The following is a 21,928-nucleotide window of genomic DNA, read 5'->3' as shown; positions in this document are numbered from 1 at the left end:
CACCCCGCGTTCCTATCCCCGACCCCTTGTCTACCCCTTTAGGCCAGAACAAGGCTTTTCTCAGTAATTTCCCCCGCTGACCTGTCAGTGTTGGATGTTTGGCTAGTACGTTTTACGCACAAGGAATAGCTCTGTTGTTGATCCTTCTAGGGTTTAACGGGAGCCGGAGTGTTCCTCCCTCTGATTTGTTTTTGTGGGCCACCAGGGGGCGTGTGCTGATCAGGGCTACGTGCTGTCTTCGCCCTATTGTCCAATAGTTGGATAGATACAGTGTATACTTTATTGAACTTCATATCTGCATTTTTCGAGGCACTTATACCTGGTTGGTTATTGTTAACACATAATATAGCACTATAGTCCAAAAACAGTGTATTGTATTGGGTATCCTTAAAAAATAGCATTCTGCTAAAAAATATATATATATAGTGGCTACGTGGCGTAGTGGGCAAGGCGCTCGCCACGAATGACGGAGACGCTGGGCTTGCCTGTTCGAGCCCAGCGCTCCACATTGCTTTCAGTTTAGCTGGTCGTCCGTACTAATACACATTGGCCGTATTAGGGGGTGGGAAACTGATGGGTGGGGATCGGGCGTTGTGGACAGCGACTCCTACAGGTCGGTTGGTGCGCCTGCGCAGTGGAATCAGGAAGTGTCGGGGGCAGCGTGAGCCTCCCACGCGTTACTCCTCGCCACTGAGAGATCGAGCTGCGCAGGTGAAAAGATGCGACTGCTGTTACCTCAAGTACCGGAGGGGACTTGTGCTATGTATGACTTAGTCCACATTGCAGCCGGCTTGTGGGAGGCAAGAAACGGCGTTCGTGACAGGGGAGGGTTGAATTGGATGATACGAAATTGGGATGGGAGAAAATATAGAAAATGGGAGAAAAAGTGGATAAAAAAAAGAAAAATATATATATATATATATGTATATGTATACTGCACATGTGTATACTGTATACTTTACTTATTCATAGTATATATTCAGATTTTTTAAGTGTTTATTGCCCATATTTATTGTAACTTACAATATAACTGATAGGGCATGCAGACCCTCACCCTCATCTGCTCCTTTGATCACACTGCTTACTTGCTCCTATTCTTATATTCAGAGTTAATTATATTGTTTACACTGCTTATTGTATCTTTACTATAGTTGTATTGGCTATATTTATGTCTTCTACTATTATTACCCTGCCCTTACCTGTACCCCCCCCCTCCTCCTCCATGCTGCTATGATGCCCGAATTTCCCCAAGGGGATCAATAAAGGAATATCTGATCGAGACGCAGGGCTGCATTCATATAAATAGAGTTATAATTCATAACCTTCAGGTTTTACGTCACCAGCAGTAACTGCAGTTCATTTAGAGTGAATAGAAGACTCAGCAGTTAACATGAATGAATAGAAGACTCAATAGTTAACATCAATGAATACACGACTAACTCAGTAGTTAACAGGAATGAATAGAAGACTAACTCAGTAGTTAACATGAGTTTTCAAGAGGGGAAGCAAGTCAATACTTCAATTGCAACAGCTATGATCGCTTACCGCCAATAGATGTGGCAAGATGAGGATTTCACTGAATACCACAGGAACACGCCAACCTTTTGGGAAATTAGCTTACCGTCATGCATGAACCCCATGTCTGTATCAATTGACTATTAACTGTCTCTCCCTCCCTCTCTCTCTCTCTCCCTCTCTCCTTCTCCCTCGCTCTCTTCCTCCCTCTCTCCCTCTCTCTCTCTCTCTCTCCTTCGCTCTCTTCCTCTCTCTCTCTCTCTCAATCAATGAAGGAGAGTACATTAAAACATGGAGGCCAAGGTATTTCCTGCTGAAGAGCGACGGCACGTTCATCGGGTACAAAGAGCGACCGCAAGATGTAGACCAACTAGAAACACCTCTCAACAACTTCTCAGTAGGACGTGAGTTCAGATCTCTCAGTATCTATGTTAGCATATCTATGTTAGCAGATCTACAGTATGTTAGCAGATCTCTGAGTATCTATGTTAGCAGATCTATGTGAACAGATATCTCAGTATCTATTTTAGCAGATCTATGTTAGCAGATCTACGTTAACACATCTCTCAGTATCTGTTAGCAGATCTACGTTAACACATCTCTCAGTATCTATGTTAGCAGATCTATGTTAGCAGATTTATGTTAGCAGATCTCTCAATATCTATGTTAACACATCTCTCAGTATCTATGTTAGCAGATAGCTGAGTATCTATGTTAGCAGTATCTATGCTAGCATATCTATCTGTATCTATGTTGCCATGTAGGCCGAAACATGTTGGACTTTTAAAAGATTTTTCTAAATAATGTAAGCCACTTATTAAAGGCTTTTTAAAAACTGTAGAGCTGCCTTGGATCTCAACCTTTCTTATATAAGAAATATTAATGTGTGTGTAAATGTATCACCACACAGTATTCCACCGGTTCTGTTGTTCTGTCTGTCCAGAATGTCAGCTGATGAAGACGGAGAGGCCGCGGCCCAACACCTTCATCATCCGCTGCCTGCAGTGGACCACCGTCATCGAGCGAACCTTCCATGTGGAGACGCCCGAGGAGAGGTGGTCTAAACACACACGCAGCACACACACACGCACATGCACACACACACACACGCACACACACACACATGCGCGCGGGCGCACGCACACGCAGCACACACACACACACACACACACACACACACACACACATATATTATTAGTAGCGGGCTGAAGGAACAAATTCAAAGCATGTGGTAAGTAAGTAAGTAAGTAACATTTATTTGTATAGCACTTTTCACAGAGAGAACTCACAAAGTGCGAAGGAACCATTCATGGTGGATAATGCATTCTTATCATGCTTTCGAATCAATGCTAGAAAAGCAGAGAGAGAGAGAGAGTGCTTACACCTGCGGGTGGCGCCAAAGAACTAAAACAAAATGAATTACTGCTGCTGCACTGGGACTACAGATGATGACTCTTTTAACACATTCGGGACGGGCCACGTATATATCCGTGTTTCGAATCCATGCTTAAGGGACCAACCACGGATATCTCTGTGGCAAGGTTGTTTTGGTTTTTATTCCATTTTAATAACCTATTCAAGGTCGCCGATGCTGCACTGCAGATGTACCCTACTCTTTGAATTAGAAAAAGTGCATTACCGGCCAGATCCTCTTAGGGGCGCTGTATCGATAATGCAGTGTTCCCTGTGGCATTTTTTTCTGGATTTCCAATGTAGTTTTCTACTCACCTGAAGCGATCCCTATAGCCTGTTGCACGGAATACGTTTTGGATCGCGGATTTCACTATGCAGTAAGGGAATATATCATCAGCCAATGGACATATCGATCTACCAGATGGCGATCGATAACTGGGAAATGGTCTGGGGGATCAAACCGGCTCATGGTAAGATCTTTTTCACGTAAATTACATGCTGATCAGGGCTTGTTATCATACTCAACCAGCCGATCAGCGTATGTGGCTACTGAGACGAACACGGTTATTGGTAATCAATCATCAGAAACGACGTCCCCCGCCCCCCCCCCCCCCCCTTTCATGCATTCATGCTTGAGGATCGTACCGATCATATGCCGTTTGAGTTTTAACTGTAGCTTCTGTATAACCGAAATGCCATTGGATATAACGTTAGTAGCTATTAGCCCTTTATCCAGCCTTCCAGGAAATATACTAGACCAAATCCTGTATAACGCTTATATTCAAGACGCTATAAAATGAGAACGTATTGATGAATTTTTTTTTTCTTTAAGCCATTTTGAAGGGACGGTTTATGGACTCAATTGACAATGAGAATGGACAGATAGCATTACTATAAAGTATAGATTTAGCTCTACAAACAGCCCCATGGACTGTGCAAGTCTGTTTACATATGCTGGCCGTCTACAGTGATTTTAGACGCATCCAAATGGCCGCCAATGTGTTAATGAAAACAAACAAACAGTTATTAGTACTTTTATTTTAATATTTCAGTGTTCTTTTTTTTTTATTTGTTTTTTGGTAAGCACTGCTTACGTTGCTTATATGGACGGCACGTCCCTGATAGTGGTAGGGTCTGTACAAAAGTCGCCTCATGCCTTTCTTCTTCTTCACCTCCATCTTCAGAGAGGAGTGGACCAAAGCCATCCAGGCGGTGGCCGCAGGGCTCCAGAAACAGGAGGAGGAGAGGATGGACTCGTCCTCGCCGGACCCCGCCGACATGGAGGCGTACCTCACCAAGCCCAAACTCAAAGTGGTACGAGTTCCCATACACTCAATCCCAATAAACATTATCAGTAATAGTAGTGGTATTATTGGTTGAGCTTGAGCGGTTGGTTGACCTTTGACCTAGTGAACGAGGCAAAATACATTTGGAAACATTGACATGAATTGAAGACGAAGAAATACTTGTGTTACTACGTTCGGGCTGCAAGAGAAATATGTTTCCATTATGGAAATTATATTATTATTAGTAGTAGTAGTAGTAGTAGTAGTAGTAGTAGTAGTAGTAGTAGTAGTAGTAGTAGTAGTAGTAGTAGTAGTAGTAGTAGTAGTAGTAGTAGTAGTAGTAGTAGTAGTAGTAGTAGTAGTAGTAGTAGTAGTAGTCGGTGTTGAATGTGTGAGTGAACGGGTCAAATGTGAGTAACAAATTGTAAAGCGCTTTGGATAAAAGCTGTAAATGCAGCCATTTACCATTTACTGTAGTAGGATTAGTACTGTAGTAGTAGTAGTAGTAGTAGTAGCAGTAGTAGTAGTAGTAGTAGTAGTAGTAGTAGTAGTATTAGTACTGTAGTAGTAGTAGTAGTAGTAGTAGTAGTAGTAGTAGTAGTAGTAGTAGTAGTAGTAGTAGTAGTAGTAGTAGTAGTAGTAGTAGTAGTACTGTAGTTATTGTTATTGTTAATACATAACTTTCACAGTGACCTTGCGAAGGCGCTCCTGTAGTTACAGGTGTGTGAGCACCTCTCTCTCTCCTGTAGTTACAGGTGTGTGAGCAGCACCTCTCTCTCCTGTTGTTACAGGTGTGTGAGCACCTCTCTCTCTCTCCTGTAGTTACAGGTGTGTGAGCACCACTCTCTCTCCTGTAGTTACAGGTGTGTGAGCAGCACCTCTCTCTAGTCCTGTAGTTACAGGTGTGTGAGCAGCACCTCTCTCTCCTGTAGTTACAGGTGTGTGAGCACCTCTCTCTCTCTCCTGTAGTTACAGGTGTGTGAGCACCTCTCTCTCTCTCCTGTAGTTACAGGTGTGTGAGCACCTCTCTCTCTCCTGTAGTTACAGGTGTGTGAGCACCTCTCTCTCCTGTAGTTACAGGTGTGTGAGCACCTCTCTCTCTCTCCTGTAGTTACAGGTGTGTGAGCACCTCTCTCTCTCCTGTAGTTACAGGTGTGTGAGCACCTCTCTCTCCTGTAGTTACAGGTGTGTGAGCACCTCTCTCTCTCTCCTGTAGTTACAGGTGTGTGAGCACCTCTCTCTCTCTCCTGTAGTTACAGGTGTGTGAGCACCTCTCTCTCTCCTGTAGTTGCAGGTGTGTGAGCACCTCTCTCTCTCTCCTGTAGTTGCAGGTGTGTGAGCACCTCTCTCTCTCTCCTGTAGTTACAGGTGTGTGAGCAGCACCTCTCTCTCTCTCCTGTAGTTACAGGTGTGTGAGCACCACTCTCTCTCTCTCCTGTAGTTATAGGTGTGTGAGCACCTCTCTCTCTCTCCTGTAGTTACAGGTGTGTGAGCACCTCTCTCTCTCTCCTGTAGTTACAGGTGTGTGAGCACCTCTCTCTCTCTCCTGTAGTTGCAGGTGTGTGAGCAGCACCTCTCTCTCTCCTGTAGTTGCAGGTGTGTGAGCACCTCTCTCTCTCTCCTGTAGTTACAGGTGTGTGAGCACCTCTCTCTCTCTCCTGTAGTTACAGGTGTGTGAGCACCTCTCTCTCTCTCCTGTAGTTACAGGTGTGTGAGCAGCACTCTCTCTCTCCTGTAGTTACAGGTGTGTGAGCACCTCTCTCTCTCCTGTAGTTACAGGTGTGTGAGCACCACTCTCTCTCTCCTGTAGTTACAGGTGTGTGAGCACCTCTCTCTCTCCTGTAGTTACAGGTGTGTGAGCAGCACCTCTCTCTCTAGTCCTGTAGTTACAGGTGTGTGAGCACCACTGGGGCGACAGTGGCTCGGGAGGTAGAGCAGTCGTCTGGCAATCCTGAGGTTTTTTCCGGTTCGTTCGATTCCCGCTTCCCCCCCCCCGGGCATCGTGTCGATGTGTCCTTGAGCAAGACACTTATATAACCCCTAATTGCTCCCGATGAGCAGGTTGGGCGCCTTGCATGGTCGCCTCCGCCGTCGGTGCTGTGTGAATGTGTGAGTGAATGGGTCAAATGTGAGTAACAAATTGTAAAGCGCTTTGGATAAAAGCTGCTATATAAAAAAGCAGCCATTTACCATTTACCACTGTCTCTGACTATGTTTGTTCCAGACTATGAATGACTTTGAATACCTCAAGCTCCTGGGAAAAGGCACTTTTGGGAAGGTGATCCTGGTGAAGGAGAAGGCCACGGGCAAATACTACGCCATGAAGATCCTGAAAAAGGAAGTGATTGTCGCTAAAGTGAGTAGGGTGTGCGTGTGCGTGTGTGTGTGTGTGTGTGTGTGTGTGTGTGTGTGTGTGTGTGTGTGTGTGTGTGTGTGTGTGTGTGTGTGTGTGTGTGTGTGTGTGTGTGTGTTAGGGCTGACCCCTATTAGTCGATTAGGCGACTAATCGGTCGAAAGGAGCCATAGTCGAATGCCAACCTCTTAGTCGAATACAAAAAAATGTAAAAAAATTATAAAATAATCTTTATTTGAATTATTTTTTGTATCATTCTTTCCAAAAGAAAAGAGGCCTAGAAGCATGGCTAACGCTAATCATCATCATCATCATCATTTATTTGTATTCGTACATGGAATCACCACAGTCCAACAGTACATATTCACATAATTCACAAAAAATACCATGGCCGAAAGGAACAGGAAGAAGAAAAAATCTTATATATACCTGCCCCTACACACGTACAACACACCGATAGACATATTGTGTAAAACCAAACAGAATATACCCATTTTGCAAAAAATAAATAAAAATGTAACATCAACACAACCAAATTAAATCAACATAAATAAACCCATTTTGTCTATCTATCAGTCAAACTACATATTTAGGTTAATTCATTTACACACACACACCCCCACACACACACACTTATATAATGTATTATACTTCTATATACTATCTAATTTCTATTTTATTATAATATAACTAAATCATACTATTTATTCTACACCATATTGGTACAGTATTATACAATATTTTAATATATTATTATTCTATGTTACGCTGCTATATACTATATTACTATACTCATACTGGCCTACACTACAACTCTATGCTACGTCATCCTGACACGCTAAACTGCAATATTATACTAAACTGTGCTATACTGTCTATGTATCTTTTCTTTGCACAACCTTTTGAAGTGAAATATATTATTGGAACTCTTTTCATCGTTCTGCAAAGAGTTCCATAGTTTGATACCTATAACTGAGGTGCACCTTTGTTTTAAGGTTGTTCGTGCAAATTGGTGTTTAAAATTTAATTTCCTTCTGCTGTCATCTGGACAGGGAACGAACAACCTCTGTATATTTGCTGGTAATACTCTGCATTTTGCTCTAAACAAAACTAATAAAAGCTAATGGCACGCATACCAGAGGCTAACTGCCTAAGAAAACAGGCACAGAGGCACTGAAAGAGGATTTCACCCATCTAATGAACACACTAGACTAGACAAATATCAAGATGTATCCATCAGTGGACCAATTGCATGCTTTTGCAGAGGACAAGAAGCCTTCAGTCGACTCCTTCAGACATTAAGCACCCCCCACAGCCCAAATGGAATGATACAAAATTAAAATATATACATATATATATATTATACTTATTTTTTTTTGTCTACCAATAGTCGACTAACGGCAAATTTTGGCCTATCATAGTCGACCATCCAAATCCTTAGTCGGGGACAGCCCTAGTGTGTATGTGCATGTCCGTGTCCATGTGGAGTGCAAGGTTGGTAGTGAGCAGAGTTGTCGTCGACCTCGATGGACAGCTACAGTGAGGGTGTGTGAATGTGTGAGTGTGTGTTTGTTTGATTGGAGACAGAATGCACTTGATCGGGGACAGCTTTTCCCAATTGGGTTAAATGTTAAATGTCAATCAAAGCAACGTCCCCAAGTTATCGCAAGCGAGTTGTAGGCTGTAGTAGGCTGTCATAATTTTGAACTCACATTTGTGTAATATGTGTAATACCGGTATGTATTCACACACTTTATAATCTTTGGATATCCCCTTCTCTCAGGATGAAGTAGCTCACACTCTGACTGAGAACAGAGTCCTGCAGAACTCCAAGCACCCTTTCTTAACCGTAAGCGACGTCGGCGCTGCACTCGATCCACACAGAATCTTCAGATGCCTTTTTATTTCGTGAGAAAGAGAGAAAAAAAAAGGAGTCATCTCTGCCTAAATGTGTTATCGTCGTTTGATAATTATCATGGTATTTTTTTGGTAAATAGCATTGGATAGCTCACACAACCTGCTATTATCGCCCAGATGAACCGCGTCCCCTAGGGACCTTTTAAAAATGCTGAAACATACTCCAGACACTCTTGAATGCAGCAGACACTTCATTATGTATCTGTACACAAAAGTATTAACTTTATTTGCTTACTTTGTGTATTCTTTTCGTCTTATGTATATGCTGATGAGTATTATATTGTACTGTTATGTGTATGATTGTTGTTTACCTGTGCACTCGCCAAGACAAACACCAATCAATGTCTCATTGAAATGGTAATAAACTATTGAAATCTTGATGTTGAATCTTGAATCTTGTAAGTGCATTAAGCTAACATTTTCTCTTGTCTTCTCAACCGAGGGTCTGAAGTACTCCTTCCAGACACACGACCGCCTGTGTTTCGTCATGGAGTACGCCAACGGAGGAGAGGTCAGTCTCTGTTTGTTGATGAAGCAGCGGAGACTCTGGGTTCGAATCCAGCTGTCAGCGGTACCTCCGGCTTGTTCAGTCGTCCCTACTAACACAATTGGCAGTGTTCGCGGGTGGGAAGCCGGTGGGGTATGAGTCCTGGTTGTGGCAAACAGCGACTCCTACTGGTCGGTCGGGGCGCGCAACGACCAGGAAGGGAATTGGCATAACGACAAAATTGAGGGATGGGAGAAAAATTATAGAAAGAGAAAAAGAAGGGGGCGGTTAGGTGGCGTAGCGGAGATTGCGTTCGTCACCAACCCCGGAGCTGTGAGCTGGATTCGCCTGTTCGAATCCAGCTCACAGCTCCGGGGTTGTCACCAGCTTGGCTGGCCGTTCACACTAATACAATTGGCTGTATTAGAGGGTGGGAGAAGCTGGCGGGGTGGGTCCGGGTCGTTGTAAACAGCGACTCCTACAGTTCGGTCGGGGCGCCTGCTAAGCGCGGATAGGACCTGAGTGGGATAGTGTGATCCTTCCACACGCTACGCCCTCTCAGGGAGGATCCGCGCTGCCAGGTGAAAAGAAGCGGTTGATTGGCTGGACGTGTGTCGGAGGAAGCACGTGATAGCCTCCACTCTCCCAGATGATGTGACTGTGGGGGGTAGAACGCAATCTCCGCTACGCCACCTAACCGCCCTAATATACACAATTGTTAAGGGGATGCAGACCAGAGAAAGACTACTACTACTACTAACTACTACTACTACTACTACTACTACTACTACTACTACTACTACTACTACTACTAATAAACGACTCTAAACAATAGCATTAATCAATACTCGGTGAATAGTATACGTTGACAACGTGACGAACCATGCCAATGGTTCTAAATGTCACCTTTTTGTTCTAATCTTCACCTCTGTAGGTGAAATACATCTGATATCTCTCTCTTTCTCTCTCTCCTCCAGCTGTTCTTCCACCTCTCCCGAGACCGGGTCTTCTCCGAGGACAGGGCGCAGTTCTACGGTGCAGAGATCGTGTCTGCGCTGGACTACCTCCACTCTAAGAACGTGGTCTACAGGGACCTGAAGGTGGGCGAGCCTGGAGGCTAACGGGTCAACGGGTTCACTACCCTGGTGGTCCTACTCTCGGGGGGTTGGGTTCAATGCCTTGCTCACACTCGTGTTTAACCCTTTCACTACCACACCACAAAGGGCTAATGCTTTCACTACCGCACTACAGCAGGTTAACCCATTCACTACCACACTACAACAGGTTAACCCTTTCACTGCCGCACTACAACAGGTTAACCCTTTCACTACCACACTACAGACGGTTAACCTTTCACTACCACACTACAGAAGGTTAATCCTTTCACTACCACGCTGATCTTTCACTACCACACTACAGAAGGTTAACCCTTTCACTACCACACTACAGAAGGTTAATCTTTCACTACCACACTACAGAAGGTTAATCTTTCACTACCACACTACAGACGGTTAACCTTTCACTACCACACTACAGAAGGTTAATCTTTCACTACCACACTACAGATGGTTAATCTTTCACTACCACACTACATAAGGTTAATCTTTCACTACCACACTACAGAAGGTTAACCTTTCACTACCACACTACAGATGGTTAACCCTTTCACTACCACGCTGATCTTTCACTACCACACTGCAGAAGGTTAACCCTTTCACTACCACGCTGATCTTTCACTACCACACTGCAGAAGGTTAACCCTTTCACTACCACACTACAGAAGGTTAATCTTTCACTACCACACTACAGCAGGTTAACCCTTTCACTACCACACTACAGAAGGTTAATCTTTCACTACCACACTACAGCATGTTAAGCCTTTCACTACCACACTACAGAAGGTTAATCTTTCACTACCACACTACAGACGGTTAAGCCTTTCACTACCACACTACAGCAGGTTAAGCCTTTCACTACCACACTACAGAAGGTTAAGCCTTTCACTACCACACTACAGAAGGTTAACCCTTTCACTACCACACTACAGATGGTTAACCCGTTCACTACCACACTACAACGGGTTAACCCTTTCACTACCACACTACAACAGGTTAACCCTTTCACTACCACACTACAGACGGTTAACCTTTCACTACCACACTACAGACGGTTAACCCTTTCACTACCACGCTGATCTTTCACTACCACACTACAGCAGGTTAACCCTTTCACTACCACACTACAAAGGGTTAATGCTTTCACTACCACACTACAGAAGGTTAACCCTTTCACTACCACACTACAATGGGTTAAGCCTTTCACTACCACACTACAGATGGTTAACCTTTCACTACCACACTACAGCAGGTTAACCCTTTCACTACCACATTACAACAGGTTAACCCTTTCACTACCACACTACAACAGGTTAAGCCTTTCACTACCACGCTACAGAAGGTTAACCCTTTCACTACCACACTACAGACGGTTAACCTTTCACTACCACACTACAGAAGGTTAACCCTTTCACTACCACACTACAGACGGTTAACCTTTCACTACCACACTACAGCAGGTTAACCCTTTCACTACTACATTACAACAGGGCCCTGTTTCTTGTACCTGGATAACTGAGTTAGCCGGATAACTTTAGCTGGATAACTGGGTTAGCCGGACTTTCCGATTTCATGTACCTGGATTTTCCAAATCACCATGACAACATATCCAAAAGTTTGAGCCTGGTCGAAAGCAGAGTTCAAGTTCAAGTTAGCCTGAACTATCGCCACGCCCCCGCAAAGAAGTGACAGCCCGTTTCCTGAAACTATTCCCACAGTCTACGATCTGCATTATACCATTCTGAATTACGTTTTTGTGCTCCATTCTTCCAGAGGGGGCTTTTGAAATGTAAAATAGACCCAAAATGCTGATATTAAATTCACTTTGTCCTAAATAATGCACGTTATATATACCGTGGCGACGGTGGCGCTCGCTCGTGCGATGTACACATGATGTGGTTATTTTAATTGTAACTGGGATTAAGATGTCTGATGAGATGCGCTGTTTGACGGATTTGAGAAATTGAATGAGCCGTTGACGTCACATTAATGAATGAGGATAAAGAGATAAACTTCATTCAAAACAAAGGATATTCTAAACACGGGTCTCTCGTTCATTAATGTATAAACAATGAATTTATCCCATCTGGCCCAGTGGCCCAGCGGTAGTGCTCAAGCCTCCCAATCCACCGACCGGGGTTCAAATCCCCGTGTTTCCAATATGATTTTTTTGAATATAATATTAATGATTATACGCCAAAGTAGCCTGGTTTTAAGTTAAAATATTATAAATCTACATGCATTGAGGATGTCATTCTTTATATAGCTCTCAACGTGCACCAAATTGAATTATTCCTATATTGCAAAAAGAAGGACCCCGGTCTTGAACCCGGGTCGTCCGTGTGGAAGTCAAAAGAACAACCCGTTGGACCACATTGGAGATAAGTTAAATATTGACTATACATCAATCAATGGGCAAGAAAGCCGTCTCGTAATTCTGTATAACAGTTAACTAGTTATTTTCGCTAGCAAGATCTCATTTGATTATTCAATCCAGCAGGCAAGTTTAAAGAAATATAATCTGATTGATTGAGGTAATGAGGGACTTAGAATTAGCCTATAGATAACGCATTTAACTTGTCGGCGAGGCGATTGAGCCTATTGCAATCTGTCAATAAAGTCTTAAATCAATTAATCAATCAATGCCGTTGAGAATCAGGGTCTCTGCCATCGATACGTGCTGGCTTTCCACCTAAAACGGGAGCGCGCATCTAGCCTGACTTGAGCCTGACTCTCAAGTCTGGCTTGAGTTAACGAGACTGAATCCTCCTTTGTGAAACAGGAAAATCCCGGCTTTGAACATCGGGTTAACTGAAGCTGGATAATGGACATGTTGATCGACTTAGTTGAACCACGTACATGAAACAGGGCCCAGGTTAACCCTTTCACTACCACACTACAACAGGTTAAGCCTTTCACTACCACACTACAGATGGTTAACCTTTCACTATCACACTACAGATGGTTAACCTTTCACTACCACGCTACAGAAGGTTAATCTTTCACTACCACACTACAAAGGGTTAATGCTTTCACATTACGTCAGCCATCACTGATATATAGTGTCTGGTCAGTAACATGGGTCCCTCCGCTCTGCAGTAAACGGAAAATACATCGATTCCCACTTCATCCAATCAGGAGAGAGAACTCCACACTGCAACAGTGGTCTGACAAAAAGAATAACTAAAAACTAGTTTTAAGCAAATAGTACAATAATCTGCCAGTGCGGTAAGCAATCAGAGTCAGACCGAGTTGAACAAGAGAAAACCCTCTCAGCAGTGAGATGACAAGTTCTTTAAAAAAAAATCTAAATAAATTGTATTTCTTTCTCATCTGCCATGTTCAAACGTATGAACAAGGTGCAGTTACCTCTCACGACCACAAGGTGCCGATCTTCCATATTGCAGCTGTGAATGTTTCCCTTCAATCCCACGCCATTATTCAAGGTGTTCCAACAAATTGATTTAAAGTAGGAATTATCTTCTCCTTTGTTGAATTCCTTAACTTGTGGATTTTTTTTTAAATGCTAACCCCTCCGATGCTTTTAACCCCAAACATGAGAAAACCCACTATTTTCAATCTAGTATTAACTATTGCATGTATGGACATTAACAGAATAAGATAAGATAGGATAAGATAAGATATTCTTTTATTGATCCCCTTGTGGAAATTCAGGCATCATAGCAGCATGGGGGAGGGGAGGTACAGGTACATGTTATAGTAGAAGACATGATACAGGTCATACAATTATAGTACAGTGGAGAAGTAAACATTTTATTAAATAAAAATAGGCAGTGTAAACAATATATAATTAACTCTTGAGTATGCGCATATAGGCAAGTAGGCAGTGTAAATAAGTCAAGGTGCAGATGAGGTCAGACTACTACTTGACCTGAACCCCAGAACCCACCTCACCCCTGCCCACTTTGACAACCTAGGATGGCTTAGAGTAGATGACAGAGTACAGCAACTTGCAATGGGCCTGGTCTACAAGATACACTATACGACCGGGGTGCCCATGTACATGTCAAAATACTTCCCAAAGGTCAGTGAATACCACAACCACTACACCAGAGGAAGCTCAACAAATCATGTTAAACCCAGATTCGGCTCAAACAAGGGACTAAACACGTTTCGCAATTATGCCACAACAATGTGGAACGCCCTACCCAAAGCTGTAAAGGAATGTGAATCCCTGCCCACATTCAAAACCGCTCTTGAAGAGCACCTACGGGAGGCTGCAATTCGAAACTGGCCACCGTAAATGCCCAAAACCCCCACCACCTCCTAATAGACAGTCTCCTCCCCACCGCATGTATATATCCCCTCCCCGCCGTATGTATATTTCTCTCCCACCCACCCACCCCCTCCTAATGTACAGTCCCCTCCCCATCATATGTATATACTCTGTCAGGATCTAGGGGTAACAGTACTGTATATTTGAATACCGTTTATGTCACAAATGTATCAGTACTAAATACCTATATGTCCCTATGCCATAAATGTCATGTATGTTGTGTATGTCATAAATGTCTATATGAATTGAAAATGGGGGACCCTGATGGAGTTCAAGTTCAAGTTTCTTTAATAGTTGTCATACAGAAGTACAGAATACTTTTATACAAAATGCTTCTTACTGTTACGCTCCAGAGACTGTGCAAACAAGACTAACGTCTTTCTCTGGTCTGCATCCCCTTAACAATTGTATGTATTGAGCCGTACTGTATTGTACCCATTCTGCAATCTGTTAAATAAAGTTCATTCATTCATTCATTCAGGATATGTATGTCCTCAGTTATATTTGCCTTACAATAAATATAGTTACTATATATATATATATATATATATATATATATATATATATATATATATATATATATATATATATATATATAATCTAATATCTAATATATATATAATCTAAATATATGCTAAATGCTATGATTGAGTAAGTATACAGTATACACAGGTGCAGTATGCATAAATTATGTATGTCGTGATATACTTCACACGTTATACATTGTCCCGACACATTTCATACATTGTCCCATACATTGTCCCGACACGTTATACATTGTCCCATACATTGTCCCGACACATCATACATTGTCCCGACACATTATACATTGTCCCATACATTGTCCCGACACATTATACATTGTCCCGACACATTATACATTGTCCCGACACATTATATACATTGTCCCATACATTGTCCCGACACATTATACATTGTCCCGACACATCATACATTGTCCCGACACATTATACATTGTCCCATACATTGTCCCGACACATCATACATTGTCCCGACACATTATACATTGTCCCATACATTGTCCCGACACATTATACATTGTCCCGACACATTATACATTGTCCGACACATTATATACATTGTCCCATACATTGTCCCGACACATTATACATTGTCCCGACACATCATACATTGTCCCGACACGTTATACATTGTCCCGACACATCATACATTGTCCCGACACGTTATACATTGTCCCGACACGTTATACATTGTCCCGACACATTATACATTGTCCCGACACATTATACATTGTCCCGACACATTATACATTGTCCCGATACATTATACATTGTCCCGACACATTATACATTGAATGTGAACGCTTTCTCCTTCAGCTGGAGAACCTGATGCTGGACAAAGACGGCCACATGAAGATCACAGACTTCGGTCTGTGTAAAGAGGGCATCACGGACGGGGCCACCATGAAGACCTTCTGCGGCACGCCAGAATACCTGGCCCCTGAGGTGACCTTTGACCCCTAGTACTCTCTTTTGTGGTGGAAGGCCGTCTGGCTTCCCCCCTCAATACACTTCCCCTTTGTCTACCCTAACCACCCCCCCTTCTGGACCCCGTGTGTCCCCCCCCCCCTCTTTCCTAGCTCACCTTGACATCCTGTCACCCCTCTCCAGCCCCTCCCCGACCCCATAATCCTCCTATCTCTTTCCTACCTGGTCACCTGACCACACCCCCTTTGGTCAATCAATCAATCAATCAATCAATACATTTTTATTTATATAGCACATTTTATATAGCACATTTACAACTGGAGGATTGTCTCTTCCCCCCCCCCCCCCTCAGGTCCTGGAGGATAATGAATAATGACTGTCTCCCCCCCCCCCCCCCCTCCCCCCTCAGGTCCTGGAGGATAATGAATAATGACTGTCGTCGTCCCCCCCCCCCCCCCCCCCCTCTGGAGGATAATGACTATGGCAGAGCGGTGGACTGGTGGGGTCTCGGGGTGGTGATGTACGAGATGATGTGCGGCCGGCTGCCGTTCTACAACCAGGACCACGAGAAGCTGTTTGAGCTCATCCTCATGGAGGACATCCGCTTCCCGCGCACTCTGGGCCCCGAGGCCAAGGCCCTGCTGTCTGGCCTGCTCAAGAAGGACCCCAAGCAGAGGTAGGTGTGTGTGTGGTTGGGTGTGTGTGTGTGTGTGTGTGTGTGTGTGTGTGTGTGTGTGTGTGTGTGTGTGTGTGTGTGTGTGTGTCTGTGTGTGTGTGTGTGTGTGTGTGTGTGTGTGTGTGTGTGTGTGTGTGTGTGTGTGTGTGTGTGTGTGTGTGCGGCACCAATGAAATAAACGTGCGCTATTAAAACCTTAAAGGTGCTATTTGTAGGATTTTGGTTGAGTGCACACGGTTATTATTCCAAAGACCTGAAAATCTTACTAATAGCGCCAATTATTATTATTTAAACAAATTCTATTTATCAAGATTCAATAGTTTATTCATCACATACATACCAGGGCATACAGTGAAATGCGTATCAATTGTACAGGTAAGAATGCTTTTATGCTTTAAAACTTTTTATACAACGGCATGCAAATTTCTCTATTCTGATTGGCTGAAACAGTCCATTTACACGTATGTATCCTTCATAATCCACGCTCCTGGTCCCAGGACCCGCCCACCACCGAATCACATCACTCCGCCGGATCACTCCGTCGGAAAAAACAAGATGGCGGACAATAATCTTTAACAAATGGATATGTTGATAGCGTCATAACGACTAAATATAAAGCGATTCTGTCAAGGGGAACGTGTTAGCCCTTTAAACAATGTTGGATGATGTAATTGATGGGTCTTGAGGCAATCTAGAACAAAAGAAAAATCGCGGTTTGATTGATAGATTAATTGATTGATTTAAATTTCTACTTCCTTCTTGCTACTGACTGCAGCGTTCTCTCTCACTGTCCGACGCGTCACGCTGGCGTACCCACAAACACACACACACACATACACACACACACACACACACACACACACACACACACATACACACACACACGCACACACACACTGTGACACACACACACACACACACACACGCACACACACACACACACACTCCTGTCTGCAACAGCGGGAGAGTCAGACTGAGAGAGAAGCAGCGCTGTTTTAAGTGAGCATGGTCTATTGAATTGATTGATTGGTTGATTGCTAATTTTATTACTGTACCCCTGGTTTCCAACTGGTTAAGTTTAGGCTAAAAGAAATAAATAAAAAAATAGGGCGAAGAAAACGTTTTTTTCCTATGCATTCCCTTAACAATTGTGTGTATTGAGCCGTACTGTATTGTACCCATTCTGCATCTGGTAATAAAATTTTCAATCAATCATTCCAATAATACACAGTTGGATGTGTTAGTTGGTTGGATGCACTTCAAGCTGCTTCCACATGAGGCAACTTCTCTCAATCATTCCAATAATACACAGTTGGATGTGTTAGTTTGGTTGGATGCACTTCAAGCTGCTTCCACATGGAGTTGTGGGAACTACTTTTTCTGGCGGATGGTTTTTTCAATAAATCTTCGATTAATGTGTGTTTATTGTATAGAAATAAGGTTGGATGAATCTGGCAGTTGTATAAAAGCTTTACACCACGTGCAGTCGTGATTTGTGACCAATAAACCATGCCTAGGGGGGTCTAACGACCCTCGGCTGCGCCTCGGGCCTAACAACCACCCCTAGGCATGGTTTATTGGTCACAAACCACTCCTGCGTGTGATGTAATGCTTAATTACACCCCTAATGTGTGTGTGTGTGTGTGTGTGTGTGTGTGTGTGTGTGTGTGTGTGTGTGTGTGTGTGCGCGTGTGTGCATGTGCGCACGTGTCTGTGTAATGTTTGACAGAAGAAAGTTCAAGTTCTTTATTTGTCAAATACACAACAATACAGGGGCATTGCAGGTAATTTTTGTGTTTCGAGCTCAGACTCAACGGTGCACAATTTAAGAAACAACAATGAATACAAGAATGGTAACAATTAAGTAGTAGTAGTAGTAGTAGTAGTAGTAGTAGTAGTAGTAGTAGTAGTAGTAGTAGTAGTAGTAGTAGTAGTAGTAGTAGTAGTAGTAGTAGTAGTAGTAGACTAGTAGTAGTAGTAGTAGTAGCAGTAGTAGTAGTAGTAGTAGTAGTAGTAGTAGTAGTAGTAGTAGTAGTAGTAGTAGTAGCAGTAGTAGTAGTAGTAGTAGCAGTAGTAGTAGTAGTAGTAGTAGTAGTAGTAGTAGTAGTAGTAGTAAGATCAAATATAAAATTAGATAAGATCAAATAAAGTAGTCAATTATTTACAGTAAGTGTAAATGGTAAATGGCTGCATTTATATATTTTTTATCCAAATCGCTTTACAATGTGTTCCTCACATTCACCCATTCACTCACGACGGAGGAGGCGACCATGCAAGGTGCCAATCTGCTCATCAGCAGCAATTAAGGGGTTAAGTGTCTTGCTCAAGGACACTTCGACGCGCTCCCCGGGAGGAGCGGATATCGAACCGGGAACCTCCAGATTACCAGGCGACTGCTCTACCTCCTGAGCCACTGTCACTTATTATGGTTCCCTGTGTCCCGTCCCGCTCCTCAGGTTAGGTGGAGGGCCAGACGACGCCAAGGAGATCATGCAGCACAAGTTCTTTGAGGGGATCACGTGGCAGGATGTGTACGAGAGGAAGGTATTCAATCACATGTAACCTTTCTCATGCTGGGGCTGTATTTCCTGCTAACTCACTCAGGCTAGATCCACAAAGAATGGATTGCACGGTGCTAATTGCACCCTTACTTACAATTCATTATGAATTGAAAATGGGGGACCCTGATGTAAACAAGACGAAAGTCTTTCTTTGGTCTGCATCCCCTTAACACATCCTGCGCCGAAAACGTCGTACAACGTGATTCAAGTTCATGCTAATTCTGCCGTTATCATATTTCATTTTTTCGCCATGTTATTCATAATTCCCTCACGGAGCCTGGTCTGATGTAGTGGGAGTCTGCACAACTCTGCAACGCCTCAATACTGTCGCCTGGTGGATGATCGGCGAGTTACAACCGGAAATGGATCTCACGTGATCTCGGTGCGTCTGGGAAATGCGTCCGGCACTCACATAATCTTGCGGGACTACAGACACACACTGGCGTGCATGTGTAACGGGGAAGCCCGTGGGTATGTCCACAGTCACGGAAACAGGTGTGTTGACGAGTGACTGTGGCAGTGCGGGCTGGTAAATTAAACTCACTTCCCCATAACAGGGTTAACAGAAGCATAGGTACGGTAGTTAGGAGTGAATTCACTTCTTAGTGCAGCGGCCTGTGTCGTCGCCCGCGGACGCGGGAGCCCCCTGTTCGACTCCCCCTCGGGACATTCTCATTTAACATCAAACACAACGCAGACCCAGTATGATCCGTCACAGTGGTGCCGTGACCCGGATGTCCTGAGGGGCGTGAGTTTAGGGAGGTGAGTGTAACGGGGAAGCCCGTGGGTATGTCCACAGTCACGGAAACAGGTGTGTTGACGAGTGACTGTGGCAGTGCGGGCTGGTAAATTAAACTCACTTCCCCATAACAGGGTTAACAGACGCATAGGTACGGTAGTTAGGAGTGAATTCACTTCTTAGTGCAGCGGCCTGTGTCGTCGCCCGCGGACGCGGGAGCCCCCTGTTCGACTCCCCCTCGGGACATTCTCATTTAACATCAAACACAACGCAGACCCAGTATGATCCGTCACAGTGGTGCCGTGACCCGGATGTCCTGAGGGGCGTGAGTTTAGGGAGGTGAGTGTAACGGGGAAGCCCGTGGGTATGTCCACAGTCACGGAAACAGGTGTGTTGACGAGTGACTGTGGCAGTGCGGGCTGGTAAATTAAACTCACTTCCCCATAACAGGGTTAACAGACGCATAGGTACGGTAGTTAGGAGTGAATTCACTTCTTAGTGCAGCGGCCTGTGTCGTCGGACGCGGGAGCCCCCTGTTCTACTCCCCCTCGGGACATTCTCATTTAACATCAAACACAACGCAGACCCAGTATGATCCGTCACACATGGATCGCTGCCATAACTCAATAATCGACATGATTTGGGCGTTTATTATTATTATACAAACCGGAAATGGATCGAGTCGATCGCCGTCAAATAAGTGGGATCTTTTTTATCCAGTCTCATCGGCGAACGGTAAGAGGACGCTGACGTCATTTTCAAGGCGATTGTACATTTCTTTGTTTACAAACCAACTGATCAATAAATCAACCCATACTACATAAAGCATTTACTGACGATCACAGACTTATAAACGACCCCCCCCCCCCCCCCCCGCTCATCCGCGCATGATGAGTCATAACGTTTAGGATCGTATTCAGTTGGATTTTTTAATATAGCGTGTATCACAAATAAACTGCAATCGATAATCTATATTATGCGTTTAGGCCTATAACTAGCGTTCTAGGAATTTATGCAGAAAACGATAAAAACATATTTATATTCTAGACAGTATTTTCGTATAAATCTATGAATGAAAAAGTACAACGTTCCTACATCCTGAACGATAGATAATCGATGTTGAATGGGCCATAGTAATGTCAATTTAGCAATACAATTTAAAAAGTTATAGCCCTGCAAAGAAGGTAAACATCTCTTAGACTGGTGGCAGTGATCATACATTGATGGATAGAAGCGTGGCAGGGAATGTGTTAACAAGTGTGTGTATTGAGCTGTACTGTATTGTACCCATTTTCAATTCATAATGAATTGTAAGTAAGGGTGCAATTAGCACTGTGCAATCCATTATTTGTGGATCTAGCCCTGACAGTCATTCATTCAATCGCGGTTAGCCCCTTTGCCCCATAGTGGTGGTCCACTGGCCTGTGGGACAGTTTTCATTTCAAACCAAAAGCAGACAAGACACAACCAACCTCATCATGTTGTAAACAGACTAACAAGACACAACCAACCTCATGTTGTAAACAGACTAACAAGACACAACTAACCTCATGTTGTAAACAGACTAACAAGACACAACCAACCTCATGTTGTAAACAGACTAACAAGACACAACCAACCTCATGTTGTAAACAGACTAACAAGACACAACTAACCAAGTTCATGTTGTAAACAGACTAACAAGACACAACCAACCTCATGTTGTAAACAGACTAACAAGACACAACCAACCTCATGTTGTAAGTAGTTTCGTTTTTGTAGTTCGTTTTCTCAGTCCGCTTTTCTTGGGGTGGTGTGAATGCTCAGTCGAACTCTGGTGCGGACCAAACACACAAACTCTGGTCCGCCTGAAAACGTAGGTCTCGGTTCGTTTCATCGGACTATATGAATTGAAAATGGGGGACCCTGATGGAAACAAGACAAACGTCTTTCTCAGGTCTGCATCCCCTTAACAATTGTATGTATTGAGCCGTACTGTATTGTACCCATTCTGCAATCAGTTAAAGAAAGTTTTCATTCATTCATTCATTCATTCATTCATTCATTCATTCATTCATTCATTCATTCATTCACCAAACGCGGACCAAATATAGGAAGTGA

General features: G+C 43.6%; 1 protein-coding gene across 1 annotated transcript in view; it reads left to right on the top strand.

The window, feature by feature from the left end:
• The window catches only part of LOC311229100 (RAC-alpha serine/threonine-protein kinase-like), a 69,150-nt gene that overhangs the window by 43,442 nt on the left and 3,780 nt on the right, over positions 1–21,928 (top strand). Inside the window, exons 3-12 of the mRNA XM_084315111.1 lie at positions 1,791–1,919; positions 2,459–2,570; positions 4,113–4,242; positions 6,439–6,570; positions 8,351–8,416; positions 8,927–8,995; positions 9,949–10,071; positions 15,742–15,870; positions 16,323–16,528; positions 18,985–19,072. Coding sequence (XP_084171237.1) covers positions 1,791–1,919; positions 2,459–2,570; positions 4,113–4,242; positions 6,439–6,570; positions 8,351–8,416; positions 8,927–8,995; positions 9,949–10,071; positions 15,742–15,870; positions 16,323–16,528; positions 18,985–19,072 — 1,184 coding nt within the window. The remainder of the gene's footprint in view (positions 1–1,790; positions 1,920–2,458; positions 2,571–4,112; positions 4,243–6,438; positions 6,571–8,350; positions 8,417–8,926; positions 8,996–9,948; positions 10,072–15,741; positions 15,871–16,322; positions 16,529–18,984; positions 19,073–21,928) is intronic.

This window comes from Notolepis coatsorum (assembly GCF_963971535.1).
Source record: "Notolepis coatsorum genome assembly, chromosome: 5".
In the NCBI taxonomy this organism is placed as follows: domain Eukaryota; kingdom Metazoa; phylum Chordata; class Actinopteri; order Aulopiformes; family Paralepididae; genus Notolepis; species Notolepis coatsorum.
This window is presented reverse-complemented; position numbering and strand designations above follow the sequence as displayed.